The following is an 11,332-nucleotide window of genomic DNA, read 5'->3' on the forward strand; positions in this document are numbered from 1 at the left end:
GAGAGAGGACAGAGGAGGACAGAGAACAGAGGACAGAGAAGAGAGGACAGAGGACAGAGGACAGAGGAGAGAGGACAGAGGACAGAGGAGAGAGGACAGAGAAGAGAGGACAGAGGACAGAGGAGAGAGGACAGAGGAGAGAGGAGAGAGGAGAGAGGACAGAGGAGAGAGGACAGAGGACAGAGGAGAAACATAAAGCCTTCGTCTGTTTGTAAACTAAAGTTGTGGATAAATTAAAAAGAACAAGGGAAACAAGCTAATGTTAGCAGCAGCTCAGCTTGCAGCCCCTTCACAACTTAAACAACAACCCTCAACAACGATGTTACACTTCTTAACTCTACTGTTTTGATTCTGTCATATTGTTTGGCTGACATATCATCATATGGTGCTGCCAAGCACAATATTGTAAGGGTGTTATGAAAGTCTTTTGCATAAGAACTGTAATGCTATAGTTTTAGTTGCCAAATTACAATTACATAAATTGGCTTAGCAAGAAATACAATTTCACAAAACATTTAATTAATCAATCCACCCCCCTGCCCCACAATAATATAAAAAAATATATAAATCTCCATTATTTCCCAATATTGTTGTCAATGATTAATGAACACAAAAAACAAAAACAAGGGTCTGGCTGTGGAAGCTCCCGTCTACATGTACAGTATAGTGGATGTGTGTGTATTTACACTGAGTGTGTAGATAACTCCAGATAACGTTAAAAGCTGTAATGTGACTTTAAATACAGTTAATTAAGGGTGCTCTGATCGCTGGGAGCAGTAGTGGCCGATACCAATCATTGATCCCCGGGTCTCTTTAAAACCTTATTTTTATTGTGTAGCCTTATTTATTTATCTAATTAGGGGTGAGAAAGTATCTTGAATGGGCTCTTCTGATTAAGATTTTTAGACACTGCTAATCAAACTAATTAGAGCTAATAATATCGGCTGACAATAATCAAGAGCACCCTTAATCATTCAACCATTTCCAGAATAGAATAATATATAATATCAAGGTTAACTATGGACACAGAAATTAACTGGCACATGATTAACAAAAGTTAGACAGATGTCAATTAATGCAAAAGTTACTTTTTTAAATTACAATGAAATTAGATTTCATGTTTCATTCCCTGATTATAAAATCATAACATTATATCAATTTCTCAGGTTCTTAATTCACAGGGTTAATGATTTGACCCCAAACTGCCATCAATTGCCGTAGGTGGAGTGTGTGTGTGTGAGTGAATAAGTTTGTATGCATCTCAGGTTAAAACATAATATTCAGTTAGTGCAGCACATTGACCATTTTGCCACAAAATCATATTTACTAAAGTACATCACATAACTTCGTTAAATCAGAGATAGATTCTCTGACTTTTCCCAGTTCCTTCCTAATCACAAAGTTAAATTTTTCTTCCTCACATTTTGTTTGCTGAATGTCTGAGCCCACTTTTTCAGCTCTGCCTTCAATGTACTTGCTTCAGGTCGGTCTTCTGGCTGCTCACACAGCAGTGAATTAATAATTTGCTTCTGCAACAAAAGAAGAAAAACAACTGCTACAAAGATGATGATTGTATTGTTTAAATATTTGCTTTGATTAAAAGAAATCTAGAACTAGTGTTAGGAAGTTAAACAGGTCATACTTTCCTCTCTCTTGTTATATTGCAATTAAAACAAACATGGTATGTGGGAAATACTGTTTAATATAGCAACGAAATATGTAAGAATAATAAGAACATGTCAATCTACCTCTTGGGGAAAATTCAGTGTGAAGTCTTTGGGGAACTTCTGACTTCTGGCATTATCCAAAACCTGGTATTCATGCAGTGATAAAAGGATAAATGAACATGTTAGTTGACTAATAATAATTCAAATTGTGCTCTGTTGAACATTGCTAAATAAATAAATGCAAAAAAAATCTGACAGATTGACAGATGAACAATAAAGTCCAATTTTATCTGCTACATAACGTACTGAAAATAAATCAACTACTTGGGCCAGATGCATAAACAATGTGTACACACAAAAAAACATGAATATACCTTGTGCAGGTGAGGCCATTTCCACAATGACTGAGATTTATAGAACAGAATCAACTTTACGTTTTGCTTTATAAATCTGACGAAAAGAATGCGTATGCATATTTATGTCACTGAGTTATATGAATCCGGCCCCTGGTGTATACTAAGCTGGTTGGTAAATAGGCTACATAATATGGTACCATTGCCATGGTAAGTTGTTTGTCAAAGTTTAATACTAATACACAATGTTACGTTGAGTTTATGGAAGACTCACATTTCCTCTTTCATGGCCACTAGAAACTTTCCAAAGGAGTTCCAAGTATATCAACCCCAGAGGAAATATGTCCACTTTACGGCCATAGTTATTCCCCTTCTGTGATAGAATAAAAACACATTATTGACAACCGGCACTTCAGCAGCCTTGTTACCCTCTCATTAATGATCATGATGGACTAACTAATGCTCATGTGGTAAATGAAGTTTCAGCTTTCAGCTCCATTTTTTAAACTAATTATTAAAAATGATTTACTACATTTTTAGTGAAGTTTAAAAAAAAAAAAGTTCTGTTGTTTAATGTATGTTTGATTTTAGAGCTCTCATGGCCAGAATATATTTAAAATACAAAAAAATATATAGCTGTAAGCAGCAATGATTGGCACATTGCAAGCAATTGGAAGCTTGAACTTCAGACCAATAATTATGAACCAGTAATGATGAAATCTCTAGAAAGAATTTTGCCCCAATATCAAGACAAACTCGATCCATACCAATTTGCATACAAGCAGGGCTGTGGTACAGAGGATAATGCTGGTTGGTTTAATTTCAACATTTAGACAAACCCAACACCTTGTTATTCAAAATGAAAACATGAATCAGGTATTTTTATACAAATCTTTGGGTGTAATGATAGACCAACTGTTATCCTGAAAAGAGCACACTAAATTTGTATTAAAAGACAAAGACAAAGAATGTATTCTCTCTGCCGCCTGAGGTCCTTTGAAGCCTGTAGATGGTTTTTTACGATCATGAGTGTTCTACAGTATAAATAAAATGTTATTAATTATGAATATTTGAAAAAAGAAACCCTATGAATCAGCCTACCATAATAACACATTAAGGCTGGCCAACAACATCTATGACCCCAACAATGTCCTAAACAGTGAACACAAAATCAAACTGGAGAAATGTGTTTCCATGATTTAACAAGGTTAGACTGAAGCACTCATTTGTAAATACGGAGCTTAATCCCAGATCAAATGTTTGAGGGCCTTGACTTTTGTCTTTTGTGTTTGTAATGTTGTTAAATGAGTGTATCTTGTATGTATGGTTGGTCTTTTCTGTGATGGTGCAAATGGAGCTACTGTAATGCAATAAAAATGTCCAACTTGATTTGACAATAGACTATCATTATCATCATCATCATCATCATAAAGCAATCTCACTTGTTCAGGAGCCATGTAAGTCGGGGTTCCTTTGTTCCTTGTTCTGTCCATCCAAGCATCATCTTTGGTGACCAAACCAAAGTCCCCGATCTTCACTTCTCCACCCATTCCAAACAAGATGTTGTCAGGCTTACCATTGAGAACAGAAATACAAACATAAAACCTTTAGCTCTTCATGTGATGGAAATTAACTTGTGAACTTGACAAACATTTAAAAAAGGCACATGTGGTTGAACCCAATGCAAAACTGTGGATGAGCATCAAACCGCTGCCCAGAGGTCAAACTCAATATGGCATCTGGAAGCTGCTTTCCACAGGCTAGTTGAAACCTTCTTGTCGTGCATGATTAAATATGTGTAAGTTATGAATGCTGATGATCCTAGGTTTTTCGTTAGCAAGCATTCATAACTTAAACATATTCATAAATCATGCGCTACAAGTTATCACTTACGTGTGTAGAGCAGCTACCAGACACAGTTTGTGTTGGTGGTTTGATTTATCCATCCTCGTTTTAATAATTACAGACTGCAGATCTAAGACTGTGATCACATTAAGTCAAAATTCCCTTCTGAAAACAAATGCATTTTAGAATCGAGCAGTAGCAGGGGAATCTCAAAACACACACACAAAAATGCAGGGAAGTTTACAAATAACTACCAGTTTATGAATGCAGGTCCAACCGTCTGTATATAAATGTAAGAGCCAAATATGATTTTGATGAAATTTTTTTCACATTAAATTTGGAACATATCATCTGGATTAATTAATATACATTGCTAAATATTTTTTGCGTGCATCTAAAAATATGTTTGTGGAGAACGTAATTTATATATAATCACAGAATACAGTTGTCAATCCTTCTGTGGCTGGATGCTGGCTTATTGGGATTTCTATCACATGCTTTGAGTGCAAGGATCTGTAAGGGTGCTGGCAGTGTATCGTCAGGATAAACCAGAGGAAATATTAAACGCTCCTAGAAGCAGATTCTATATCAGCTTTGCTACACACTGTAGTGTCTGGTCTCACCTTAAGGTCCCTGTGGATGTGCTTCTCGGAGTGAATATATTCAACTCCACTGACTATTTGTTGAGCAATGCTTAGACTTTCTTCTCTTCTCTTGGAGTCTTGCGGAGACTGAGTGTTCTTCTTATTAATCCATGCTTTAAGTGTTTTGCTGTCACATAACTCCAACTGAATATAGAGGTACTTTGACGGTGAATTATCTGTAGACCTAGAAAAGTAAGAAAAATAAAGACAAATTAAGAAATTATGTACTTCCAATTAATAAGGATGTTAGTAATATGATGGGACTTGCTGGGATGAGCTGGAACTGTCAGCTGAAATTTCCCCTTGGTATCCTGAATCTTCCATCCAAGATCTGTAGTATCTGACAATATTAGGGTGGAGGAGTTTTGATAATGTCCCCGGCTCTCGAAGAGATTTCCTGATCCAAAGGATAATGAAAAAAAAAAAACAGTAAACAAAGTACTTGCACAAATACAGCAGATGCTATTATGTACACTGCATACTTACTCTTCACAGCGGACAATCTTTACAGCACAATAAATGTCCAGCACTTTAGATCTTGCTTTGTAAACCCAACCATAGGCTCCACTGCCAACACAGTCAATGGAATCAAAGTCTGACGTAAACCTGTCAAAATAAACACTGTTGTTTAGGGCAAAAAGGTAATACACACAGACGTGTTTTCTTGACTGTATATCAGTTAGTGGGAGAGAGATTTAAGACCATATCAGTATAAAACACATACTACATTGCAAATGAATGTTTATTTTCCATACCTTGACTGGGCTGATGTCTCATTCCGACTATTCCCCATATTCATGTCTTTGACAGCATCCTTTTAAAAAGTAATAAAACAGATTTACAATTTTGAACCCTGCTCTGATTATTAAGTTGTATATACTTCAAGAACTAGGACATACACATGATCCACCACATCTTTTTTCCTTGACTAGACAAGACTTTCTTGTTCTTATATCACTACTACTATTCTCTCTACATACAGAGCAAGCAGAATATAAAAGGACAGACCTGATCCTTGGAAGAGTTTGATGAGTCAGTGAATTTTTCTGAGCCACTTGTACCAATTGACATGCTTTGTGACGATGTAAGAGACTCCCTAGGAGAACATACCAAGTGCCATGAGTTATGCGTTTTCACCATAAAGCTTTAATCCGTCTTAATATGAGTATCAATAACTTCCTCACAGTGAATCTGATGTGGACAACCGGGTTGGTGCATCATCTTGAGGTGCAATAGACCTGATGGACATCTACAATTCACAAAAAAGTGGATAATTGTTACTATGTAGCATGTTCCAAATAAAATTGTGTACTGGCCAACTTTGCAAAAGCCTGCTGAGGAGCTAGACTGAGTGCTTGTAAACAGTGTTTCTGGGGGCTGGGCCTCACTGATTACCTTACAAAAGCACAAAACCTTTCTAACTTTTAGGGCTGTATTTTGGCAAGAGTCTGACAATCAATATGTATCACGTTATAGAGCGTTACAATTGAATATATTGCGATATACTGCTTAAGCATATATTTATTTAAATCTAATTTTAGGAAACAAACAAGCTGGTGCCTTGAGCTCCGAGTCTGTTAGTAGTTAGCAGCAGCTTGTGGTTAGCTAATAGCAATGTAAAGTAGGTAAAGTAAAGCTAAAATGTTCATCAATAAACTCTGTAAAGTTGAGGAAGAGAAGGATATCCGAGGAAAAAACTGAAAATATGTTATTGTTCCTCATAACTGAAAATGCCTGTCACAGTCCGGACTCCTGAACAGAACAACTGAACAGACTGAGTGTGCCCCTTTACTTCGTGATCATGCTCAGCCGTGCTGTAACTAGTCAGCTAGTGACATAAAGTAGAAAAAGATGTTGGAAACAATACATTCAGAGCAGTCTGAATTCTGAGCTTTTTGCTCCCAGGATTACTTTTACATATGTTTACTTTCTTGCTCTTACAATGTTGTTATTAGTCTGCTGCAATCTTTACATATCATCAGTGTATATTTTTACTTTACCTACTCAAGCTTTTTTTAGGATTATGAGAGAACAGACCTGACCCTCGGATGGGTTTGATGTATCTGCGAATATTATTGAGCCACCTGTGCTGACTGAGGTGCTTTGTGATGATGATTCATGGGACTCCCTAGAGGGAATACAATGAGAGACATGAGTACAGCATTATAGCAGTATTGAACTTCATGGTTTGCTCTTCTACTAATGACAATAAGTGCCTTACAGTGTAGGCTGTGTTGACAAACTGGTTGGTGCATCATCTTCAGGCACAGCTGACCTGAAGGATATCTACAATATATAAAAAAAAGTAGTTAATTGTTACAATGTTCCAAACCAAAAACTAACCGATAAATCTAAAATAATGTCAAATAATATGAATTATTAATGTAATTTTTCATGCCGTTAAACCACAAATATGGACTTAAACTAAACTTTTTTGCTTCTAAAAGTCTGCTGCAAACTTAAAACATTTCAAATGTATATTTTCACTCTACCTACTCAAGATTTTTATGATTATGAGAGAACAGACCTGAGCATTGGAGGGGGTTGATGTATCTGTAAGTATCCCTGAGCTACTTATGCTCGTTGACGTGCTTTGTGATGGTGATTCATGGGACTCCCTAGATGTAATACAATGAGAGACATGAGTACAGCTTTCTCAGTATTTAACTCCACGGTTTGCTCTCCTACTAACGACAATAAGTGCCTCACTGTGTAGGTGATCGAACTGACAACATAGATGCACCATCTTCGGACACTGTTGATCTGATGGACACCTAAAATGCACAGAGAATGTGTTTGACATAATGTTAGACATAATTATTGAATGTAAAATTTCACTTTCATTTTCAGTTGAACCATTTCATTAGTAGCTGGGGTTGAGATCTGCTGCTACCTGTTAGTTTTACAGCCTGATGTAATCCTTTCTCAACATGGTGGGACAAAAACACCAAAAACAAAGTGCAAACAAACCCCCCAAAAAACCCTTGCTTGAATGATTTATGTAAAGGGCTGTCACTATAAAATAACGTAGGCTGTGGTGAAATCTAGCCCTGTGAGCAGTACATTAGAAGTGTACAATTAATGATATAAAGGTAGTAAAATCAAATACCTGGCTGTCATAGTCTGACTGCTCCAGCAGAGCAGACCAGGCCAACCGAGCTGCGTCTTGTTTGGCTTCTTTGGCAGTCTGACCCTCACCCACAGGGTAGTCCTTATTGTTTATCACTAATTTGTAGAAAAATCTGTGATGTGTTATGAAAAGGAGGAAATACTTCAGATCATTAGGTAAACGGTTTAATGTCGTGTATAAGTGAACATTAATCAAGAATTAGCACAGAGTGTAGTGTTTATTCAGGTCACAGAGGTTAAGGTTCATACTCACTGAGGCTTATGAGATGGACCGCATCTCCTCACTTCAATGAATGAAAGGCAGCGCCTTGTTTTCTGGCAGTAGTGGTTGACAATTCCTATGTAATTTGTCTCTCTTTGTCTCGGTTTGTATCTGTAAAGCTGTGAGTCCACACTGAGGCTTCTTGTCTTATTACTGTAAAAAAGAAGTGACAGTTTACACTGATGAAGACATGAAAATTAAACACTGCATTACTGTTGTGATTTACTCACCAGATATTAGAAACATTTTGATTTGATTCCTGCTTCTGTTGACTTAATGTACAGTTGTAATTCTCATCTGCAGTCTTGACCATGGACACAGGAAGAAGGGGAGCTGAGGGGGCTGCAGCAGCCCCTAAAATCTGGCATAATGAAAACCATCAGTTAATTAATCACATTTTATTTTGAGTGTAAATTTCTAATGACTTTCTCCTTGTTTACTGGGATTTACATGTGTAGTTCACCTGCATTTGTGGCAGAAAGAGTTTTTATCTTGTTTTTTATTAATTAATTATCGATATGTACAAGCTTCTCATACTACTGCAAGTCAGAGCTTTACTCTCACACGAACACATTGAGGTCAACGTAACCACAGACATCACTGTTCACACTGTCAAACAGAAACAGTGATTTCAATCCAGCAAGCTACAGCTACATAAGGTAACTGTAATTACTACCACTGCCATTTGTATAATAACATTTGTTTATAGTATTAAAAAATCAGGTAACTACAGGCTCTCTCCCTCTTCATCCTCTCATGCATTAGTTTTGTGTGCTTCCCTGTGCAGTTGCTGTATCTGCCTCGACATATAGTATGTTGGTGTTCAAGTTTGCTCTCCGTTGTAGTGTAAAACGTTCTAAAGTTAGTGGAAAATGTTATTAACAACAATTGAATGTAAATTATCCCAGCAATTCAAATGGTTGCAAAAAACATTAGTCTTGCACAACATTGTTATTATATAGACTCACTTTCTCTCAGTACCCCAACTGTGACTGATTTCCAACATCCCTGGTCTAAAGTATGATTTAGAGATGGTGGTTAAGTGGTCAAGGAGACATAGGCCACAAATCATTCTTTAATTTGAAAAACCTACAATCCAACAGTGAAGTGAAGAGGAACTATAATCTTACTGAGTCCACTGAGTCCCGATGTTGGTTCTCTGACAAGCATTTCAGGGCATTTTTAGCTGCACTGTGCTTGGCTTCCTTCTTGGTCTTCCCCAAACCGTCAGGATAGACTTTACCATTTAGGACTGCCCTCTGGGCAAATCTGTAGTGCAATGTCACATTTTTGTTATAGGGATAAGTTGATGTGAAATGATGTTTGTGTAGTTGGAGTACATTAAAGTACATATATCTGCAAAATACCACATTTAGCCTCTAGGAGCTAAGGTCAGTAACGCACCTAAAGCTTTGTTCAATCGTGGCTGAAACTGTAATTTCATTAACATTTATTCAAACACCGCAAGTATAATTTAGGCATAAGGTATAACTTAATCTACTCAAATATTTCCATTTTGTGTATCTTCATGCTTTTATTTTGTCACATTTACCTGACCACAATTTACTATATACTTTCCAAATAAAGATTTTACAGACTACAAAGCATGACACCAGAGTCAAGTAAGGTTATTATGGTAGCGAGGCGAAGGTCCTGAAAGATACATACTGCATACCTGTTTTCTATCGTGTTCTTTCTGTGTTCTTTTATGAAAATAACTACATACTAAAATTATAATATTAAAATTACAATAATACATTTGTATAATAAATATAATAAATATGATTTTTTTCCTTCTTTAAAGAAGAAACTGCATCTTGATACTGTTGGTGATATATTGCCATGTTTTGAAGTACAAAGCACAGACCCTTGCAGTGATCAACCCAATGCAGAGATAGACTAGATACCAAATGTGGTCATGATTGTTAAAATGTAGTTTAAGTCAAATTTATATATCTTACATACATCCATACAGTTAAATCACTGCAGACGTACCATGGTTATACTTGGGGTCATGTTAAATAGGATTTAATCAAATATTGTACTCTAGAAAAGAAAATATGACCATTAAAATATGAGGTTATAATGTCAATTGGGTCAAACTGAGTACAGAGGGGTTCATCCTCAACAAGATGTCATTGCAAGTTTTAGCTAACCTACTTAAGAACGGGAAAGATGACCATTCACATATGAAGAAATATTGAGGAGACTTTGCCTTTTAAAGACAGTAGAGTAAAATCAGTATAAATGTTATATTTATAGTTTGGGTTATTATTATTAGTAGTAGTAATAGTAGAAGTAGTAATAATAATCATATACTTTATGTTAATAACATGCACATTTCATATTTATTTCCTATTATTGTAATTCTAGTTATTATTATTTTAGTATGTAGTCATTATTATAAAGGAACACCAAAAGAACATGACAGAAAACGGGTATATGTATCTTTCAGGACCTCTCTGCTGCAATTAAAGGACTATATCAACACACTTTGTTGTGAGAACCATACAGTGATTACTTTTTGGATACATTTATTCTATATTCAGTTGGTTGTCTCTAACACTAACTCTAACAGTAGTTATTTTAGGAGATTTCTGATGCACTGGGGCCCCTCCTAAAATGTACTGATTATTTGTATGGGCATTACCTTGATATTGAACCACCACCCTTTTCATTATCACCTTTGGAAGAGACTCTCACCAAAAAGCACTCAATTTTGGTGGAACATGACTATGGCAGGATAATGTACAAAGTACAATCCACGGGTAACAGAAATATATTCAACTCACGTCCTATAGTCAGGGCCAATTCTGCCAAGATCCTTAAAGTCCAGCGCGGAGTGTGTTTGCTGTGCATACTCGTTTAGTTCACTTACGTAGTTTACAGCTTCCATCATAAATAACAAAGCTGCCGGAATTTCAGCTCAAATTACATAAAACAGTGAGCAATAAAAAAATTATTAAAAAACGCATCTCTTTCTCCTTGACTCTGCTTCTACTCTTGCATGTACCTGTGCTCTCTTTCGATTCAGCTGACTTGATACCTGTAACTTTCGATTTCCACGTATAAACGTAATTCAATGGACGTTCATGTTTACTCTGTCCGTCGGGGGCAGATTTCCTGGTATGAATCCGAGATATACTACATCTTTAAGTATCATTCTAAATGTTTTATTACATTTTAACTTCTGTAATCGATTGAAGTAAACAGTGCAGTAATTGCAGGCTCCTGGGAACAGAAAGTCTTGAGCATATCTAAGACATTTCCTGGTTTATTGACTTCAGTCACTGCAGTGCCCACATTGCCAGCACCTCCACAGAGCACACACCCAGAACACTTGATAGATAGATAGATAGATAGATAGATAGATAGATAGATAGATAGACTTTATTAATCCCCGAAGGGGAAATTGGGTCGTCATAGCAGCCA

At 36.4% G+C, this 11,332-nt stretch overlaps 1 protein-coding gene across 1 annotated transcript; it reads right to left on the bottom strand.

Moving 5' to 3' along the window:
* Nucleotides 1-256: 256 nt before the first annotated feature.
* LOC118329345 (interferon-induced, double-stranded RNA-activated protein kinase-like) lies at nt 257-11,097 on the bottom strand. Its single transcript, XM_035663484.1, has 19 exons — nt 10,693-11,097; nt 9,031-9,169; nt 8,131-8,261; nt 7,892-8,053; nt 7,619-7,751; nt 7,219-7,283; nt 7,037-7,127; nt 6,731-6,795; nt 6,547-6,637; nt 5,694-5,758; nt 5,518-5,605; nt 5,265-5,323; nt 4,996-5,115; nt 4,788-4,906; nt 4,489-4,685; nt 3,463-3,591; nt 2,295-2,393; nt 1,749-1,811; nt 257-1,529 (listed from the first exon to the last, which is right to left on the bottom strand). Exons 1-19 carry the CDS (start codon nt 10,797-10,799, stop codon nt 1,395-1,397), a joined length of 2,058 nt encoding a protein of 685 aa, XP_035519377.1. The 5' UTR covers nt 10,800-11,097; the 3' UTR covers nt 257-1,394.
* Nucleotides 11,098-11,332: the final 235 nt, after the last annotated feature.

This window comes from Morone saxatilis, unplaced genomic scaffold, assembly GCF_004916995.1.
Source record: "Morone saxatilis isolate NCDOM2014 unplaced genomic scaffold, NCSU_SB_2.0 Contig19, whole genome shotgun sequence".
Classification (NCBI taxonomy): Eukaryota; Metazoa; Chordata; class Actinopteri; family Moronidae; genus Morone; species Morone saxatilis.